This window comes from Harpia harpyja, chromosome 15 (genome assembly GCF_026419915.1).
Source record: "Harpia harpyja isolate bHarHar1 chromosome 15, bHarHar1 primary haplotype, whole genome shotgun sequence".
Classification (NCBI taxonomy): Eukaryota; Metazoa; Chordata; class Aves; order Accipitriformes; family Accipitridae; genus Harpia; species Harpia harpyja.
The window spans coordinates 20,736,287-20,758,711 of NC_068954.1; the positions used below are offsets into that span (position 1 = coordinate 20,736,287).

Genomic DNA, 22,425 nt, shown 5'->3' on the forward strand with positions numbered 1-22,425 from the left:
TCATCTAATGAATCAATATGAGTCATTAAGCCTGTGCTCTTTGCACTATCCTAGTTTCTTTGATCAGTCCCTGTATTCAAGGGTCTGGCAACAAGACACAATCAATTGCGGCTTCCGGCTCGTGAACACACAGTTAAGTTGGGTGTTTGCCATCCTAAGATTAGAGTGCAACTACAGCACTTGTCTGACGTTGGATCATGCAGGTAGTCTTGAAAAGATAGCTTAGCTATAGGGGAGAGAATTATTCATGTTAAGTGATACAGCAGCTGTGGAAGGGAAAGGTGCAGGGTTTGGGGTTTCTCTTTATGACAGTCTAGTGGTGCATGGTTTTAAAATCTACTAGGTACTATCTTTGTTGGGGATGGACATACAATATGAAAAAAAAAAGAGAAAAAGGCTTGGATTTCTCTCACTTTTATCAGATTCCTAAGTGGTAGAAATGTAAGTTAATCACCATTAACTCCCTTTATTGTCAGTGGAGAGATAGGCAGAGTGTCTAAGAAAGGTGAGATGAATTGCCTCCCAGGAGGTTCCAGTTTCTCTGCATTGACTTATGAAGGGAGCTTAACATGACATGTATAGACTTAGTTTTTAGAAGCCTTGGGGTAGGTGAGAGATGAACCCCATCCATGACATCATAAGTCATGGGGCAATCAGATATTATATTGATTTATTTGTATAAATACTTTTGAATAATCTACAACTGCAGGGCATGTACTTTGCTAACCTGTGCTGCCACATAAGTTTTTAGTCTCATGATTTGTTACATTTATTTTTTACATCTTGCTTTAAATGAGCTCTCCAGGGCTGAGATTTTTTCCTGTGTATTTGTAGAACACCTAGAAATACATTACTCTGCCTCATTTTCCTTCACTGAGCAGCTATTGGATTCAACCAGTTAAATAAACTTATTGTTTAAATGAGTTAATTATTGCAAAACTGAAAGTTTCCTTTCAGTTGTGATGTCCGAAGAGCAGAGACTTTGGTGATGGGTGAAATGATCTCAGCAGCCAGAGGGCAGATTAGCCAGTAAGTTTACCACTGTTCATCACAGGGTTCAGTTACACCAGTTTGGAGTCCCAGTGAATCGGGGTGGGGAGGTGCTTCACATTGGAGATGTATAGAATCCAATTACATAAAAGATCCTCACTTTGACTTAAGTTACTGGGACTGTATTGACTACATCAAAGCTAGTCTGCTTTATTTTGTGTAAAAATACATATTTCAATATTTGAATTTCTAAAAAAATAATACTTAAGTTTTGACCTCCATCATTTACTTCTGGCACATCATTCTATTCCCATGTTATTGGTTACTCCTAACTCCTTTTGCAATGCTGTTTTTTGAAGACACTAATTTTTCTTTAGGGCTTATTTAGTTAAATAATGCTATACACATGAGTAGATCTGCGGTATGTTTGTGGGTATTCATGTGTTTAAAAAGGCTCTGAAGTGCAAAAGGATCGAGTTGGCTTTTAAAGCTCTGTGAAGAAAATACCACATCTTCTACCTTTACCTTTTGAGATCCAGCGTGCTTCTGGGCACTTTTGTAATTTCCCTTACTGTTCCATAATGTAGTACACAAATATTTGAAACACCAGAAGGAAAAAAGGGATAGAATGCTCTCCATTTCACTCATTCCTATGAGTCAAGCTTGTACCTGTTCAGGTAAATTAACAGTTTTCACTGAACTGAAATACGATTGTATACATACCTAGTCTGAAAAGTCAACAAACTTCTATTCAGTGCAAATAAGTGAAGTAAAGATGGTGTGTTTTGACACTGCACACATGAAAGCACTTCCTGCTTACAATAATCTGATTTATTGAACCAGAAGCAGAAGCTCGTGGGAAAATCTGAAATACAGCAGAACTGTAGAGATGAGTTCGTTGTATTTTAAAAGGTGTTTGTTACTTTTAATTGTAGTTTCAATAGATAAAAACATAGTAATTTGGGCCCACTTTTACAAAAATATTTAAGCATGTAAAACGTGGATGGGAACACAGGTTTTCCAAAGCAGTGACTCTGGATTAGTGCCTAACTCCAACTGAGAAGAGAGGGGTGAGGGCAGTCGTTCTGTAAGTGGCCTTAGATGCTATGGTGCTTGGCAGTGCAATGGTTGCTAGAAGCATGCCTAATTCTGGAACAGTATTCAAGACTCTGGCTCAGTTGCCAGCAGGCTGCTGGAAAGCAGATTTGGGTAAGTCAGTCTTCTAGACTGGCAGTCATAGCAGGCAGGGTGCAAGCAGAATTTTAGTCCAGCTGGTTGGAAGCACCAAAACCAGTGTGTCCTAGCTCTATCTTCTAAGCTGCAATTAGTCATCTCTCTGAAATAAAAACTCAAAAAACTCCATGTCCTTCTTGAACTTTGACTTGTTGCTTTTCCCATGTTCTCTTCTATAGCTTAGTGATTAGAATACTCAGCAAAGTTCTTTACCTTTCACAGCCTGGGAAGGTTTGACTCAATGCCTCCCGTATTCCCGGACAGTACGCAGGCATTACGCGGGACTTTTGTGGGGTAGAAAAGATTCCTGACCGGTGTGGCTTAGAGAGCAAAAATAGTTTCCCACAAAGAAGTTTGACTGCTGCCTCACAGTTATCACTGTCCACTGGGTTTGCTGCTCATTCCTGTAGTAATTTGGCATGCTTTAAGCAGTCATTTAAATATGAATGGAAAATCATCCTCAGCTGAAGGAGTTTATTCTTACAATTGAGTAGGCAAATCGCTAGGCTGGAGTCAATCTCTTTTTCTGAATTTGTGATGATTCTTTCATTCCTATCAATTCAATGGTCCACCTTCAACGAGAGTGCTACCAGCTCTTCCTCATAATAGTGCATAGTCTGCTGGGAAGGGCATTCTCCTGGAGTGCAGGGAGTTCACGCTGTAGGGTTTGGTGGAATCCAAATACTTATTTTCTGGTTAACTGCTGTAAGTTGATAGTGTCAGCCCTTTAAAGCTAAAAGTAGTCACTGCTTTGAGAGTGATTTAATAGGATGTGGTGTTATGCAAATTAATTAGGTTTGCACGTTCTTTGAAGATTGGATTTGTTACAGGACTTACCTGAAAAATGCCTGTTTTCTCAATACCCTAAAAGTCTTCATCTGGAAATACGGACTTGGAAGTTATCTAGTCCAAATCAAAAATAATACTTACGGTATCCAGTGGGACAAGTGTAAATGCCTTGGGAACTTTATGCCTGAAGCCTTAAGCAGAAGTTTGCATCCAAGCAGACTCTTCCTAATTTGCTATCCTCAACTGTATATGATAAAATTCTACCTCAGTGCCACTTCAGATGCTCAAGTGCTTCATTAAGTGTTTTTGATAACCTCTCTAGGTGTCTATATAGTAAATTTTTAGATTCTGTTACCTACCAAATGTTTTGGTTTATGTTAAATTAAATTCTCACAGGCAAAAAGAAAAAATGAGAGCACTGTTGCAGGGGACACTGTTTAGATTGAAAAAACATTTTGTAAGAATTTTCAAAGTATTAATGAGAAAAAAAGAAAAAAAAAAAGATAACAATCCTCCAAGAAAAAATATTATTCAGATTTAGGGCATAATATTGCCATGATCTTATGTTTCTTGACTTGGATCTTATAGCACGAGGCTTCTGAAATAATAGATTCAATAGAAAAGAGATACACATGAAGAAAGAAAACTGGTAAACATGGCAGATAGGAATCACTCTAGGTATTTAAAGTTGACTGCACCTTTTTTAGTCACATAAGCTCCCTTTCTAATTCATGTAGGGAAATAAGACACTCTAAGAGGAGAGTGTCCTCCAGACATAGGTTTCGTGTCCCACCTTTCATGTGTGAGTTGGCATATGATGGATGGGAGAATATTAATCAGTAATCTGATTTAGAAAATCCCTTGTATTTCTCTGGTCTTATACTACGTGTATTTAAGGAGATACGTTTGTTATAGCTTAGGAATAACTGTACTAATTATGCTGAAAATTATATAAAATTAGCAATAAAATATATTAAAAATCAAGAAGTAGAACTCTGGGAAAGAAATACATATTTCCTGAAGACGGGTCCTACTGAATGTATCAGTGAGTAGCATCGTATGTTTTTTAATGGAGAAAAATTGTGTGAGAGTTAAAAAAAAATACCATAAATCATCTTCTAACTAAGGAGTAAAAATTCATATATTATTTCTTCAATTTCTTCAATTATTAATGTCTATATGTCCTCTTGGAGCTTATCACTATGAAATTCGACAATGTTCTTTCCACAAGAATTATTCATGACAGATTCTGAAAACCAGAGATGACTGAGACACACAGCAAAGCAGTGTGGAATATTCAAAAGTGTGTTTCAGGAAGCCCAAATATATATTCCGCTGAAAGCCAAGAGAGCTGAAGCGTGAGGGGAAAATAAGACAAACACAGCTGACCAGGGAAATACAGTGAGCAATAAAAGAACGGATAAAGGCATGCAAGACAGATAAATCAATGGGGTCATTGCTTTGAGCAGGGATAAACAAGTCTGAAAAATAAGCAAATAAGGGGATGATCACAGAAGCCAAAATGGGAAATGGAGAGAAAATTGCAGATGCTATAAAGACGAACAATAACAGATTTCACAAATATACGAGGAGCAAGAGGTCAGTGGGAGAGACTGTTGTCTCCATATGTGGTCGGGGGGGGAAGTTGGTGGCAGAGGCTGCTGAGAAGCCGGCGCTGCCTTCCCCTCAGTGTGCTCACTGGAGAGACCACAGGGAACATGCCAGAAACAGGAAAAAGTGTCCTGGAGGCAGAATCTGAAAAATTAATGAAACAAAGGATGAGAGCGGAACAGGTTAAGAAAGAAAAAGAAGAAAATAGGGCAGCTAAACAGTAGGCTCCAGGTCTGGTGGCCTGTTTCCCAGGTTTCTGAAAGACATGGATTTTTTTTTAACTCTCTCGGACTATGAAGTCTGTAGTACATGAGGTATATATAACCTATATGATGTATATAGTTGAAGAGCAGAAGCAAGCCAGTGCAAGCCAGTATTTTAAAGGTTTTGTAAGAAAAACCCATGCAATGGTAGCTTTACAAAGTATAAATCCAAGCACAAACAAAACCAAATTCAGGATTGTGGAGAAACTGGTACAAACTAATCACGAAAGAGTTTACAAAAGCTGAGTCAGGGTTAACTAACACAACTGATTTTCTTGGAAAAGTGACATATTCCCAAGTCCTTAGTGCTGGACCCAACCCTTAAAATATACAAATGTTTGTTTCTGTTAGTTGCTGATGTGTCCTCAATTTTAATTCTATGAGCAAAGGCACTGAGAAGAGATAAATAAAGTGAAAAACTAAAGTCAAATTCACAACTTTACTTGAATGGCTGAGTTGCAAATAGTTATTTAATGAGATTTATAAAAGCATCAAAGCCGATCAGGCAGCTAACTGACGTTGATTTCCATTCCCAGTTATGCACTTTCCAGGGGGGCCCGAATCCCAAGTGATGTCTTAGATTCTCACAAACTTTATATAATGTTGTGTAGAAAAGCATAAGGCCATAAAAAAAAGATAAAAGATGACCAAAAATGGCAATGACAATTTCTTTCTACCTTTGACCGATAATTTGTATCTAAAAAGTCATGCAATTGTACTTAGATGCCAAATACAAAAATTAAACAACAGTTTAAAACAACAGTTTTGAACTGAAAGAGGGTAGATTTAGATTAGATGTAAGGCAGAAGTTCTTCCCTGTGAGGGTGGTGAGGCACTGGAACAGGTTGCCCAGAGAGGCTGTGGCTGCCCCATCCCTGGAAGTGTTCAAGGCCAGGTTGGATGGGGCTTTGAGCAACCTGGTCTAGTGGAAGGTGTCCCTGCCCATGGCAGGGGGGTTGGAACTAGGTGATCTTTAAGGTCGTTTCCAACCCAAACCATTCTATGATTTTATGATTTTGTTTATTGTTTGATTTTTTTCCAATGTGAGAACACTTCCAACACTGGCCATGAAAACTGTTGGTTTTGGTTGTGTTGGGGAGCTTGCTTTCCCATTTATCCAGCATTGTAGCATATAATGGAGCATAGTAGTGGAGAATTTAAGAGAAATTCATCACTTATAACAACAAACAACAGTGTTAAGAATGTGTTTGTATTTTCATTATTTAAATAGCATAGAAACATATCTTAATTGTACACCATCAAAACCTTACTGAATATTACAAAATTATGAAGCATTGCTTTATTCCTGATTGTTGTACTGATAGCTAGGTAGGATAAGAGTGCTGTTTTTTTAACTATATTCATCTGCCTTAGAAAAGACTGTAACGTGCAGAATAGAGAAAAGAACGAGAAGGAAAAACACATATTTGTATCAGTTCTGGAACTGTTAATGCTGGCATGTACGTGTGACGCTTTCAGACAAATAATAGTTGTTTGCAATTTCACAGGTTTTGTAAGTGTCCTCCCCCTTGGTCATTATTGCCTAAGCAGTATTTTAGTTTGAAAACATGCATTTTGCGAACAGCAACTAATCATGGTGTAGAATTAGAATATATGACTAAATGATATGAGTTATACAATCTGACCTACAGAAATCTGCAGGGTAGTGTAATAACTTGCATCTTTTATTTTTGCACAGTGTTTATGGCTGTCCTTTGGCAAAAAAAAGAAAAACACAAGATAAGCAACCCCAAGAACCAGCCCCCAAAAGAAAACCCTTTGTGGTTAAAGCAGACAACTCTTCGGTAGATGAGTGCTATGAAACTGATGGAACAGAGGAGATGGATGAAAAGGAAGAGGAAGAAGAGGAAGAGGATGAAGAAGAGGAGGAATATTCCGATGATAATGAGGAGCAAGGTGACGAGGAGGAGGATGATGAGGAGATAGATCGAGAAGAAGAAGAGGAGATTGAAGAGGAAGAAGAGGAGGATGAAGAGGAAGGTGAAGATGTGGAGGATGAAGAGGAGGAGGAAGAAGAGGAGGAGGAAGAAGAGGAGGAGGAGGAAGAACGTGGTAATAATCAGAGTATTAGTAAAAAGTAAACAATGTGTGTTTTCTGGGTTAATCTTCTAGTGTGGTGTGTGAGGATTTAGCTGTGCAGTTCTCATTAAAGCTAATAGAAGTCATGCAGTTAAATCTCTCTGCTCCACACTGAAAATATACCCCACTGTGTCCTCTTAACATTTATTTTAGTAAGTCTGTCTTCCAAATATTTTTTAATACACCAGCACTCACATTTCAAACAAGGAGGGTGGAGGTGTATTTGTGCTAAAAATGCTTGCATATAATGTAATCCTAGTAGTGGATTAATGCATGCAGTTACCAGGAGAATATTCACGAAGGTACAAGCAAAGCATCAGCTACAGCTGGGTGCCTGTACTGATCATTTGCAAGTGTATTTGCTGGATCTGCTTATATAATGTCAGTGGTTGCCCACATAAATGCTGTCACAAGTTTGCAGATAATTTTTGTGAGCAAAAATGGGCCTCTTCCCTTTGAAAATTTTGCCCCATGCTTCCCCCTTTCCCAAGAAACTATTCAGAATGAACTATTATACTATACTTTGGTTCTTTGAGACTTGAATGCTGTGTACTTTAGTTGATTCTATTAAAAATACGGTGAGAGGTTTACATAGATAAAGTCCTTCTAAAATTCATGTATTTTCATTATCATACCATGGCATAAATGCCATTTAGACATACAGGTCACTGGTAGTAACCAAATGAATGTAGTAGCAATGTGATTAACCTATTCACCTTTCTCTTTTTTGGGATATTGGACTCTATATAACCAGTATTTTCAAAATATGTAATCAGTGTCCGTTTACTCAGGAGTCCATATGCTGATGACAGACAACATAATGCACTGGGGTGAAATGAAAGAATCATGCAAAAATTAATGAGCTATCTAAAAAGTATTTTGTTCCCATTTCCAGGGAACACGTTTTTGGTTGGGTAGATTCACCTTTCTAACCAATAAAAATATAAGAAAAGCTTTCAGCACTCCTCAGTTGGATTCCTCTTAGGAACCAGGTACGAAAGTTGTATGACTTTTGTTTCAGCATTCTGTAAGGTCAGATCTTAAATCTTATAGAAAGACTTTGGACGTATTCTTTCCATTTGGGCAAGATGGTGGCCAGCTGGGTGACTATAAGCATTTTCTCAGATATCTGAATCTGTAGCATTTCCTCAATTGCTTAAATTTGCCAACAAAATTGGTAGAGCATATATGGCCAATCTTAAAAGTTAGATGAGTTTGATGCAACAGGGAAGCCATTTGCTTTTGCAGGGAACTCTGCTGTTTCAGAACCTAGAAGAGAAGCTGTGTTAGATGAGGCTGATGTGCAACTGCTATTGCTATCCTGGTGGGCAAGTGCAGGATGTCTAGCAGTTTATTTAAGAGATAATGGTGACTTAGTTTGTTGGTGCCTAGGTTATGGTGCAACTGCTGCTGTGATTTCAGCTGACATCAAAAACTTTGAATCTACACTATCAAAAATGATAAAAGGAAAAAAAACCTAAGCAAAACTCAAGAGCTCAAGAAAATTGCTTCTGGCAAGCCAGCAGGCTTGATACTCAGTTTACTTTTACTATCATAATGAAACACAGTGGTTTACTTATTCCAACGCAGTTATACAAGCAGTTAGCGGTCCTAATCAATCTACAGAGGCTGACATTGCTTTTTGACTGCTTTCCTTCCATATATAGTAGGCTGTGGTTAAGAACTGCAAAAATTTTACAGAGGTACCTGTATTAGCTGCTCTGCATATTACATGGAATTTAAACTTACATAGGTCATGTTTTTCTTAGGATCCCATGCTATTCCAGTAATAATACATATGTACATTAATAAATATATGTATGTTCTATGTCAAATACTAGTCATTAAGAAAAAATACTCATAAAATGGGAACAGTGATAATAGAATTTTATAAGAAAAGTATTTCATGATCTATTGAGAATCAACATAGTAATCACTATGCAACAAACCCAGTGAGAGCCCAGCTGATTTACAAGTTAGAGTTACTAGCAATCAGTGAGGAAGGTGGTATGGAGTTCCTTATGTCTACACCAAGGAGTGGAGAGTGATAACAGTTTGTTCTTGGTGAGGTCTAGAAGCTAATCAATAAATCAGATTTTTTAGACAGTTTATTTTCTATTGATTTTGATAGGGATCCTGATGTTTCACTTTCTTCTGCTCATAACATAAGCAGCTCTGATGGAATTTGGACTGTTGATTTTCCAGGGGAACAAAATGCAAAGTTAGGGGTTCTAAAACTACAAGGTCTGAATATGGTACTTGACTTTATCTATTGACTATATGAGAAAATTAGGTCTGTCAGCCCTGAATTTAGTTGTCTCAATCACTCGCTGCTCACTACAATGTAGATATCGTAGTAAACCATCAACCTTTTAAGTCACCTTAGCAGGAAGTCTGCTTAGTGTTCCTATCCCCCAAGTTTCTGTCACTTGTGCTGTAGATTAGAGCAGTTCAGAAAATTTCCATAAGTAACTATAGTCTAGGTGGACATATAGTTAAAATCTTAAGTGTCGGTGATAGAAGAATTCCATCAGCAAGTATAGGACTACAGAGGCAGCAATTGGTGGGAGGAAGGGAAGAGAGGAGGAAGGTAAGGTATTTTACTGTTTCTTTGATCAAATTCAGTGTTCTGTTAGAAAAGGGTAAATCCCGGGAAGCTCAGGTACCTCACTGTCATCTCATTGCCTGTACTTTTTGTTAAAAGAAAGTGAATTGTGGATGGAATTCTCAGAGGATACAGATAATATACAGGTAATATAAATATACAGTTCTTACTGAAAATACTTGGACATTCACTGAAAACATCTCGGCCTTCTTGTAATCACATCTTTCTAGCCTCATCATTGATAAACTAAAGGACTTGGAAAATACAGATGTATCCTAAAGAAACACTCTTAAAAATCTCAAAATACCAATTTAAAATAAAAAGAAAAACACACTAAACTTTTTTTAAATGATTCCCAAATTCCGTGCTCGTATTTCTGTATGCAATCTGTTGATCCAAAACTAATGCTTAAAATTCTCCAGCAGTGGCCGGCATATCCTCTTTAAATTTCCATTAAATGTACTGAATCTCTTTGAAGAACAGATATCTCTCCATCTATCTGTGGATAGACTTGGGAAGCTCTTATGTTCAGCACCACTACTAAAGGAAAGATGAATATTTCCAATTTCCCTTATAACCCAGAAAGAAAGAGCAGGTAGATGACCTGTGTTACAATAACCTAACCTGTAAATTGCAGTACAAATGGGAAGGAGTAACAGAAAAGGCTGCTTTTGGAGTGCCCCTTCTCTGTGATGGCAACTGCCAAGGACCTTTGCATTGAAATCTGAAGGGTGCATTTGATTTGCAAGGCAAACTGAAATACTTTCTCCTGAGAAGAGCTCGCTTCAGGTAGTTGGGTCCCAAAGATTGTTTCACAAAGCTTTTCGATTATAGAAAGAAATCTCTGTTGGAGGAGCTCCTGGAACAGATGTTCCAAGGCACCATTTAGCCCATATCACATGAAGACGTTCAAGATGGCTTGTACTCTAGGTATTTCTTAATCTGCCAGGGGCGGGAGGAGTCAGGCTGATTCTAGACCTAAGGAAATTTGATACATCAATCAAATCCATTACACAGATGATGCTACAAAAACTATTGCAGTTTCCCAAGAGGTGATTTATTAGGATGTATAAATCTTTTAGATACTCCCTTACATTTTCTATTAAACTCAAGGTAGCTGGCATATACAATATACCAATATGTCGTTCTGCACCTAATTTTTCGTGTGGAATATACTGCAAAAATAGCTGTAAAACATAGATAGCAGTATATATTCAAAGGAGACATAATACAGTTTTTTTAAATAAATAAAAGCTAGCACATGGATGGAGAGACAGATGTTCTACCTGTTTTCACATTTCTTTAAATTGTAGGATTGTTTTTAAAAATCTGGTAATATGTTTGGGTTTTTTCCTTCACTTGCATGAACTTGACACAGACACATAGGCTGTCACAATTTAAAATCCACCTATTAGCTCTATTAAGATTGATAGTGCCCTCCACTGTCTTCCTGATCCCCTCATCAGATTGCTTCTGAAGCACTTATGTCCTCTAAGCAAGAGGAGACACAAACACCAGTCTAAAGATGAAAGAAGCACATGTGCTGAGGAAACTGTGGTAGGACACAGCTTTCCAGCTGTGCTTGCCGCTGGAGACACTCTGCATCTTGATAAAATTAAGATGACATATCTGTATTAGCAAGGTCGCCTGTCCAGCCTGCTGACCACTAATCACATTCATTTGTTTAAACTATTAGCAGGAAAGTGGTCATCTATTTGGTGAACACAGTAGGTGTTCAGTATTAATCAGAGCAGAGAGCTAGACTCACATGTACCTCACAGGCAAAATGCCTAATAGAAGAAAATTATAGCTTTAAATTAAGAGGCCAGAAAGCATAATTTCACTGCTTAGGAAAACGTACATGGAAAGAAGTGCATTTTCCAGGGCCAAAGAAGACTAAATAAATACCTGACAGTTTCACAAGGTGAAACAGATCTTAACCCTTTGCTGATAAACTTTATTGCTGTTTTATTTCACGACCTTCATAAAAGAAGATACACCATGCTTAGGGTATCTCACCAATAACATTCTGAAGAACAGAAAAAAATAAAGAGAGTTGCAGCTGGAAGACATCTATCCTGGCCATTGCATTGGTTTCCTCTGGATAAGAAGTTAAAGTTGCCTTTCTGGTCTAGTTACAAAGTGCTCAAGCCTGGGAGTGGTTGGGTCAAACCACAGCATAAGAACTTTTATTGATACCTTCTTTCTGCATTGAAGATGCAAGCATGGATTAAAACACGTTCTGCTGTGTAGCTGTTTGTATTATTTCATATAGAGACATTCAGACTAAACATTTTCTCTGAAAATTTTTGTTGGAAATAATGCAATTCAAAGATTTGGAACAGTTAGTTCAGGGCTGGAAACCTCAAAGTTGTGGAGTAGGGTGGGGAAACAGCGAGCCAGTAAATACCCTCTGGATACTTCTAGTTCTTGTGGAAAAAGTTCAGATCTATTTATTGCAGTTGTTCTGTGTTTGTGGTTGGTTGGTTGGTGGATTGCTTAAACACGACTGTGGTGTTTAGTAAACTTTTGCTTGCTGCTGTGTTCCATGTTCAAGGTGTTTACTGTTTGCTGCTCATAGACAGTGTAATTTGTTAAGAGCATTATTTAAACATTATTTTTTAATTCTCTGAAGTGAGATTGGGCCTGATACTGAGCTTGTTTACATCAGGACAAATCAATAATAACTTTATGTCAGTAGAGTTACATTTACATGAGGTGGTGTTGCACGTGTCATACCTAACTTTTCCTCCCCTCGAAGAACTATTTTAAAAGATTTCCTTCTATGTGAATGTTTAACTCAGAAGCTCAGTAAACTTTCCACGCTGTGTCTAGAAACTTACGTGTAACTTCAAGCAGTTAGTAGCCCTCTTCACTTTAACTTCCATGTTTGAAGTTAGGAATGTACTTAAGTATCCTTCTGATATAGAGGTTTGCGTATTTAGCTCCTTTTCTTCAAATAAAAGGCCTTAAATGATGATGTGAAATGTCTGATCCTTCAAGAGCAAATAATTCAATTATAGCTTTATGCAGTGTAAATAAATTATTCACCTTTGATGAGACAGATTATAGATCTCTGCCATACACAACTTTTATTGACATAAGCAGAAATTCTGTAGAGGACATTGGGATGCTTAAGGAATTCAGGATCTGAACTGAAGGCCTTAGTAAGAGCATCATGGAACACATTCAGCACCACATCTGATTTTAATGCTGCTTCATTCTGAATCTATTTTACATGGCATGGGGTTGCTTGCTTGTATTTTTAATTCACTAACCCTTTCCTTCAGTGTTAGCTGAACATGAGATGTCGGGCCCATTGTAATGTCAAATTGTTTCAGGGCTTCTGTGTGACCGAACCTTTCTCTAGTCTTGCCAGAGCGGTAGGTCTGGAAAGGAACCATATATCTCAGCAGTGCTGCTTTGGATTCTCGCAGATTGCAATCCTCAAGAAGAGGCTGTGTAGAGGTTGCCTTTTCTGTATTTCCATTGCATCCTTCTGTCTGCAGATAATTGCTGAGTGTATCCTTGATTTTGTCTCTTTCATTTTTTGTCTGGCAAGATCATATAGTAAAATTAATTCTTTCTGGAATAAGATGGATTGGAGAAGAAATTCAGAGCGAAAGTGCTGTAGCCTTAGAACTGTATTCCTAATCTCACTCAGACTCTCTGTAGCCTGCTCATTACCAACGATCTCCTGGTTTTGGCACAACTGTGCCAAGAAGCTGGTTGCTTATGTGTTATAGTGCTTTAAAGAACCAATAGTGAACTCAATTATACAGCAGCTCTTTGCATTGATATTTGCAAACATAGTGACCTAATGTTGTAGAAAATCTCAGTCTCACATCTAGGATATGGCACTTTTGGAAACATATTCACAGGTTGTTCAAAACCAAACTCTTCATGTTCTCTCTTTGAATTCCTTTGCCCTTCACAGTGCTACTTCAGAGGTTGCATTGTCCACACTGTACTGCAGCTTACATGGTGACCACGGACTCTGTATGAATCCTTCTTGATGCTACAGAAGTAATGATTCTTAAAAATAAGTTTTGCTTGGTCAGTGTTAGAAGTTCCTATTTTTCCTCTTCTGTTTAAGGTGCAGCTCTAAGGACGAATTTTGATCACCCTATTCATTCACAGTTCCCACTGGGCTTACAATATTTGTCCTAAAAGAGTGAACACAAATGGCAGCTTTTCACCCTGAAAAGTAGAGAACCTTATTTGGTAGCTGTAGGAGTTAATTTTCCACTATTACAGTTCCTCCAGGAGATAATAAATGAAATAAAATTCCAGACTGGATTGATCATTTCATCTGATCCATATCTATTCTCATGAATCAAATCTGCAGTTCTGGCAAATGCCTCAAGTCACAGAAATTTTGTTTAACTGAAATATATAAACAACAACACTAAGAAAGCATTCTTTTCAGACAAAAGCATTGATGTATAATGAACATACGTACGTAATCCTAAATACTTTTTATTATGGAAGCATTTCTTCCTCATTTTACAGGTTTCAGAACAATTCAGTTTTGTTCTTTTGTCACCTTTATCACATATGACATAGTCCTTTTATACCATAAGAGATACTTTCCCTTCTGTGAATTAATGTATGTTACAGATAGACCTTTTTTTGAGAGCAGACTGTGGGAGCTACAGTTAGCGAGCTGGACAGCAAGGAAGGCCAAGTCATTTAGCAGAAGACAGAAAGGACTAATGCTAGGAAAGAAACTACCTCAAGGAGTTTGGTAAAGGATGTTAAATTAGGAAAGGCCACTGATGTGGTTATGGACTCAAGCTGGTTTTGGTCACTGTTGTTGAAATCCTCAGAATTATTTGGCACATAAAGGCTTCATGCAGAAAGTACTGAAAATAGTCAGTCACTAACATTAAGCATGTCAAGTATCTATAACACCACACTTGGTTTTTTTAATGGTTTTTTTCCAAGGAATCCATGGCAGATATTATATGCTCTATGCAGTAAAGATTACTGCTTTGCAAAAATTTGCGGTGGCTTTGTAAGAGAAAGTTCTGCCAGTTAACAGGATTGACAGCTCAAGATTTAACGGGCGTTTACTAGGTGAGATCACCAGATAGTTCTGTCATCCCAAAAGCTTAATTTTGCAGGCTATACTATTAATAGGAAGAGTAAGTAATAGTATTGCTGTGACACTGAAGGAATGCCACAGAAAAGCTCAATTTACAATTATAAAACAAACAAAGCAAGCAGGCATTTTCTTCCTTGTACTCTGTAGACATGGATTACTGATTACTGACGGTAACAAGAGAAAGGTCTGTGTGGCATGAGTACTTCCAGTCACCTAACACAGGAGTGTTTGCAAAGCTGCTCAGGCCCATGTCAGGCTAGGGTTAGATCTTTACATTTTCCAAAGCATATACATTTCCAAAGCTTACTTATCATATACACTTTTAAGGCATGTTATGCAACTGCTTTTCTTCTGGTTTCTAGTGTATCAAATCTATTGTTTCATGAACTGCCTCAACTTCTTACAGAAGTTCTATATAAAGAAGATGCATCTGCTAAACACTTTGTTGGACACCCTGTAAAGCACTGGACTGAAGTTTTTATAGAAGACTGTCTTTTTATCATCTGCAATAGTTAAAACATCGTTCAACTTTAAAGGCTGGCATCCAACGGAAAGTTAAAAATTGTTTCTTTTTCTATTGCAATACATTGAGTAAAACTTTGCCCTCAGATCATTAAGCACAAAATATATTTTAAAAAGTAACAGTGGAAATACAGAACGACAGATAATTATTACCAGACTGTTAGGAATAGGGCTGGAGCCGGACTTACGAAAGGTATACTAATGTTTATATTAGAGTGTGGTTTTTTTCTAATGAGAGCAGTCCATGGATGTCCTTCTCTGAAAATACAGCCAGAAAGGGCAACTTTTAAGTGAATAGAAACTGGAATCCTTCTTGGCAGTCAAGGATCCTCCTACATTTGATGGAGTGAGAGAAATGTTTCAGAGTAGAATGAAATGGAAATTCTGCCCCTACCTGTAGCTCAGGTACCTGAGTTTAGTGTGAGAGGTGATGGAGGAGTTCAGTGCCACATTTTCTTCTTTCCTAACACAGAAGGTTAGAAGCTAGACCACAGACTGCTTTGCATAAGCAGTGCTCTTACACATTCTGCTAAAGCTCTGTCACACCCTAGAAAAAAAATTCCAAGAACTGCAGTAGACCAAAGGTGGTCATTCTTCTGGGAAAGCGGTACATGCTGGGTTCCTGTCTTTGCTCCAAGGACACTCTCACCATCTTTTGAATTGACTGCCTAGTATTAGGTTAAAAATCAGTCCTGGGAGCAGGGATCAGACACTACATTTCTTTCTTTTAGGCAAGTCCCCTTGTATAATACGTACAATAAAGACAGTATATTTTTGCATGACACAAATAACATGGGAAAAAAAAAATGTACAGGTCTTAAACTACTCTTGTGTTTTCTGCTTCCTAGTGGAGCTTGCGTCCAGTCTAGCTTTTATTGTGGTGACTAGCAAACTTTTTGGGGAGATGTGGTATTGAATCCACTCAAACTGGGAGAGCTTTTACTCTTAGTCTTCCAATTCTTTACCAAGTGACCTACTAAACAATGTATTTTGCCTGGGAGATGGGTAGGTGGGGGTGAGCAGGGGAAATGAAGGAGGAAACAGGCAGTTCTTCCCTTGGCTACAAATTATAGCAAGGCAGTCAAAGCAACACTTTATGGGAAGCCTTTTCCTTTCAGGTGTGTATTAGAGCATACCTATTGGATTGGGTCTTTCTGGGAACTTATGTATGAAAACACCCAGTGTCTAGAATCCTTCAAGGCTTGAATGGCAGACAGGTGGAGAGCTACTTAAGGCTGGAGCTGTTTTGGTACACATGGAAGCAGAGCTTTAAACAGTTGATCAGTGTTAGAGTGAAGATGTCTTCCAGGTTTAAGCCACAAGTGAACATAGGTGTAGTTGTATCACCAAGAGAAATAGAAATATGGCTGTTCCTTTCTATACAACATGCCACAGGAGAAGTCCAATCTGAAAGTGATGTAGAAATTGCTGCTGCTATTCGCAAGATTTTTTTTTTTAAGTGATTCATGTTGAAATGTCCGTTAAAGATAAGTATGAGTTTAAGAACAAATTCGATTCAATGGCTGGAGGGTCTTCTGACACAGAAGTGGAAAGAATAAGTTCCAAGTGTAAAAGGGAGTACAGGACTTATGCAGGAAAAAAAAGAACGCAGAAAGACATAAAGAAATGATTAGGAGGTCAGCATGGGGGTACTGCAGAAAGCAAGTGAAATATGCTGTTAGGATTCCTTCCGGGACAGCAGGAAATGACAAAGTCATGAAAGCTGCAGTCTAGAATCTACATTATGCAGAATCTTTAAAATAACAATAAAAAGGCTTTAAGAAAGAAGGGTAATTTTATAGTACAGCTGATCAGGATCAGGGCTAGACGAAATACCCAGACCACAGGCAATGCAGCACAGTACACTTCTTTTCTGTTGTTATATTCTCCCCTCCCTAGTATGTAACCATTTTCCTACAGTTCGTAATGTGATGTAACTTACTGTGTCTTTATACCATACTGATGGAATTTTATATCATTGTCATTAGTAGAATCAGAACTAGACAGATGCAGAGCACTTTTAAAAACCCAACCAGTAAGTGTAGACTCCCTGAGAGTTTTTATAATATGGAAAACCAGGATTATTAAACTTGACTTGATCTGTGCAAAAGATACAAAGAGCGATGAACCAAAATTACTAACTATTTAAAAATGCATAACTAAAAGTAATAGCAGTGTATTCATAAAAGCAAGAATAACTGTCCTTTGGCAACTGTGTTTTTTGCTTGAAATCCAGAAATTGCACATCATTGAGAAGATAGGCAGTGTGGAAATAATGTACACAGTTTATCTGAGTTTTAGGAATGGATTTGATGCAGTTCCATTTAATAAGTTCATTCTGAAATCATAAAATGTAATACAGCACCAGATACAAAGGGACAGAGGGGAAAAGTTCATGTTGTATAGGTTAATTCCATTGGCTTTTTAGTAGCTCAGATACTTCAGTGTGCAGAAATTTAAGTTAATGAGACAAGAGCCTAAAAATAATCATACAAAGTAAAATTGAAAGTGAACAATATGTTAGGGTGATGTGAGTATGAATCACCTGATGAATACTTGAAGAAAAAAATAAAAACAAAAATAATTTCAGGCAGAAGTAGAGGTATTGACTTTATCTCATGTACATTACTTTCACCAGTGAACTCCAGCAAAACAAGTTCTGAGCTGAACCATCCTGAGACCAGACTCAGACTCAGGTTTTAGTTTTGTACAGTGTAAGAAAGATTATCTCTGTATCTACATGTGAGTGTGCATGTATTTTGGAAAACTGGCTATTGTGGTTACTGCCTGATTGATCCACTTCATAGTTTGTTGTTTCTGTGAGGCCAGTTGGAGGAAGAGTTTCAGCAGAGATATCATGCATTGAGACTGTGCCGCTGTAGTCAATTTAGGTACTGTGAGGCTGGCTACAAAGCCACTGCCATCATAGCTGGCAGGTATATCTTCAGTTGGAAATATATAGAAATATATGTAAATATGTAGGTGGTTACATTTGTCCAGCAAAAGTTTTCCTTTTATGAGATACAAGCTTTCATCATCAGGACAGATACTCCAGTGCAGATCTGAAAAGCAGTGGGAAATCCCTCATAGAAAGGAGGAGTTGACAATTTCTAAAATGGTGGCACCGTGTGTTCTTTAGGTGGACAGGTAGTTGGAACAGCTTCACTGGAAATATCTTTGCAGATGCATTAGTGACTGAAAACGTTTTTTAGATCTGCTACCATCGCACACGTTTTCTGCATTTGACAGGTCTCTGATACTCTAATCTGCTTCTTAGACATTTCCAATCTCATAGGCCATCTGTACGTGTAATACAGATGGCAAATAAACAGAAGATAACAAAGACTCTTTGTAGCTAGCTGAGAGCTAGCTGCACCATTGAGTCACCATTTTCTGTTTTTTGAGGTCCGCTGTATATGTGTTCTTGACTGAGTGGAGTAGCACGGTTAAAACAATAGGTTCCCATTTGCCTTACTTGTTCCTTCTGAAGCTACAGTTAACTGTGCTTTCCATTCATCCCAACTTACAGATTCTTCTGCCTTGTTTTCTGTCTCTTCAATAATTGTAATCAAAAACTACATCTATATGAGTGAATAAAGCAGACCATAGTCCACCCATTTAATGCTGATTTCAACAGTCGCATGACTTGAGTGCATACAACTAAGCTTTTACCTTCCAAAACAGCATCATCACATTCAAACTCCTTTTTGGGAATGGTCCCTAACCAGCATCTCTGCACTGTGTCTGGCCATTGCTGGAAGGATGCTAAGAAGTCACTCAAGTCAAAATCATGCCAGGGCTTCACTAAGAGTATAGCAGTATGGATAATCACATGCCACTGCTTGGTCTGGTGTTCTGTCCCTGATTAGTTTATACTAGAATGGCTGTAACCAAAGGCAAAGCACCCTTTGTATTTGCTTTGTCCTTACTCTGTGGAGTATTATTCAGCCTTCCCTGTCATGAAAAGATGGGGAATGAGGGAAATGTAGATGAAGAAGCTGGGTGAGGGGATAAGGAAAAAAGGAACAAACCCCCTAACGAAAAGCTTTACATTTCAGATGAAGTAAAGTCTGGCACTCATGCACGCAGAAGTCTTTGTCCTTCTAGATCTCTTGGCACTGAACTCATTGAGGGGTTAGAAAGAGAGACAGGAAGAAGAAATTTCAACAATACTATATTTAGCAGTTCTCTCATCCTCTAAAACACTGGTGATCTGTGCCTCTGTCCCCTCTGCCAGTCAGGTCAGATTATTATCAAAGCACAAACAGGCTTCCTTTGATAATCAAACACAACTAAAAATAAGTAATTAAACTTATAATGGAGATCAAACTCATCCAGTAAGATACAACTCTCTCCATGCAATCACAAGCATCTATCCTATCCAAAGCATCCATACTACCCCATCCACACCAACCTTTCCCTATATAACTTTGTCCGCAACCTAAAGATAGCTCCTTTTGGGAAGCGCCTTCGTTCCTTCCTCCCTGCAATTCCTACTGTGTCATAATAAAGATATTGCTGAAGTTCAGCAAGGAGCAATTTGAAAGTTTGAGTAAAAGCAATTGGGATAGGATTCATCCCATCAATTTAATTTGGAACAGATCAAGAGAAGTAGTCACTTTTAGGGAATAAATCAGCCAATCTACTTTAGATACATAAATCATGTCCCAGGATGCATGTTTTTGCCCATTGCCTACAAATGGGGTCTACGTATCTAGTTCATATGGAGACGTGTTCAATGTGGACATCTGCATTGAGTCAGAGATCTGAACTGAAACAAAACCAGTGAAAAGAGATTATGTATCCCTATAGTAACAGTTTCCAACCTGTCTTTCTCAGAGATCTGTATGTGAGAAAGAAAACATTAGTTACGAACTGAAAATGTGTTGTTCAGGCTACATCCTTTGCAAAGCATGGAGGATCATGGGGAGGGGTATAGGTAGGGATCACTGTCTCCTAAGCAGCCTTTGGAGAAGCCCCATGAGGAGCTCCATATCAGGAGCTGTCTGAGTGGGTGTTCTCGCATCGGTGCAGCTGGTTCTCTGCTCCCCTGCTGTCTCCCTGCTGTACCTCAGTATCTGGAGAATAGCTTTGGCTTCCTCATTGCCTGCTGCCCTGCTGAGCTGTGGAAACCTCAGAGAAAGCAAGAAACTGCCATACTCCACTGAGTCATTATAAGGCTATGAGACAGAATATCTCCCCTCCCTCATATAGACTTCCTGAGGAGAAAAAGTAGGATGAAATGAGTACCAGTCATCAGCTACAGCCGTCTCATTATCTGCCCAAACAGAAGTCAGGTTAAAACAGTTAAGGGCTGCCTGAACCTGATTCTCAAAGCAGCATGGACCAGATGGGAATGACTGGCTGAATTGTACTGCCCTTGCAAACCCAGCATATCCACTTCTGATCACAGATATTCTCAGCAAGTTCTTTCTCAAACCTAAACATATGCCTTCATACCAAATATTGCAGATACTGCAAACCAAACAAGCAGGCTTCATACCAACCAGGGACTTTATCTACTTAAAGGGATGCCTGTAGATAACCAAAAAGTATTTTCTGCTCTCTTTGTGGTGGAAAAAAAAAATAATCCCCAGCATATTCATTACCTCTTGACTTTTTGGAAATAATGTTTGGTTGTCAGGATGAAAAGACTGGAGATTGTAACCAGAAGGCTGCGGGAAGTGATTATTCCCCCTTATTCAGCACTTACTTAGACTATTATTTGTGGAGACTAGATCCAGTTTTGGGCTCATCAGTAAAAGAAAGCCTTGAAATACTGGAGTCCAGTGGTGAAAAACCAAGATGATTAAAGAGCTGGAGTACATGATGTACAATGAGAGATTGAGAAAAAGGAGTTTGTTCACCTGAGGAGGAGAAGGCTGAGGGGAGATCTTAAGCTTGTCTTCTGGTACTTATGTGGAGGGTAGAGAGAAAATGAAGGTGTGCAGTGACAGAATAAGAGGCAACAGACACAAGCTGTAACAAAAGAAATTCCATTTAGAAATAAGGAAGGAAGTTTTCACAATGAGGGTGGTCAAACTGGAACAGATTTCCCAGAGATGCTGTGGTATCTCCATCCTGGAAGATATTCAGAACTGGACTGACAGGACAGGGCCCGGAGAATCTGCTCTAAGCTGGCCCCTTTTTTGAGCAAGGGTTGGACCAGATAGCCTCCAGAGGTATCTTCCAACCTCAGCTCCTCCATGGTTCCATGGCACCAGTGCAACATAGATGGCACATGAGATGCCTTAAGATCAAAGAAAGGCCAGCAGCACCTTGTGGTGAAAAGACAAAATCTTAAATGGAGCATATTGGCTTGAGTCAGAACCTAGATAATTTTTAAGGAGCTGTTGCAGTCTGTCATTTGAAGCAAAATTATCACAGTCATGATCTTGCCAGAGGAGCTGTCACATATCTTCAGATCCTTTTCCAAAACTGTACTGGTACAGGTAGCTCATAGGGACTTAGGGTGGGAAAACATGACTGAGTAACAGATAACCTCTTTTTAAAAAATACGTTGCATCCCCATTCATCTGGATTATCTGATGCTCTCTCTTTTAATCTAAATTCCTGCCTGATTCTGTGATATTAATAGGAATAACCTAAGTAAGAATATCTATATTCTACCAATACTTTATGTGAATATTTGTAAATCAGGATGCTAATCATGCAGGTCTGACATAGGCGGAGGCATAATAACAGGTTGTAAGAATGGCATAAGCAAGGAAAAAAGAGTATTTCAGGGCACTGATTGTATACAAACACCTGTGCATTTTTATGAGAATACACTGATCTGTACAGAAAACTAAATCTTAAAAAATGCTGCTATGCCAAAATAATTTATTAATATTCATTGTTTCTATTTTAAATGTATTTTAATAGCAAAAAGAAAAAAAAAACCAAGGAATGCTTTTATATGTCAGTAATCACTCTACAAGAGGAAACAAATTCAGATCTGTGAGGATCCCTTTTAGTCCTTAGAGGGAAAAAAAAAGTAGTACTTAATTTTCCAGTGAGCAAAACCAGATAAAAAGTGGAATCCATAGAAAATGAAAAGATCAAAATGTAACAGGAAAGAAAAATAAAGGAAGAAAAGACAGAGTAAGACAACAAATTATGTACAGTATTTAAAAGTCTGTATGGGCTTGCTCTGTGGTCCTCGCTCATACTTTATAATACTGAATCCTACTGTGATGTGCTGT

The 22,425-nt window shown here is 38.3% G+C and overlaps 1 protein-coding gene across 17 annotated transcripts in view; it reads left to right on the plus strand.

Annotated features, from left to right (window-relative positions):
* MYT1L (myelin transcription factor 1 like) overlaps positions 1-22,425 on the plus strand; it is a 315,937-nt gene that overhangs the window by 203,369 nt on the left and 90,143 nt on the right. For 14 of the 17 annotated variants that reach the window (XM_052809716.1, XM_052809720.1, XM_052809717.1 and 11 more), the window contains one exon: positions 6,586-6,959. In XM_052809716.1, coding sequence (XP_052665676.1) covers positions 6,586-6,959 — 374 coding nt within the window. The remainder of the gene's footprint in view (positions 1-6,585; positions 6,960-22,425) is intronic. The other 3 variants (XM_052809721.1, XM_052809728.1, XM_052809726.1) reach the window with 1 other exon arrangement.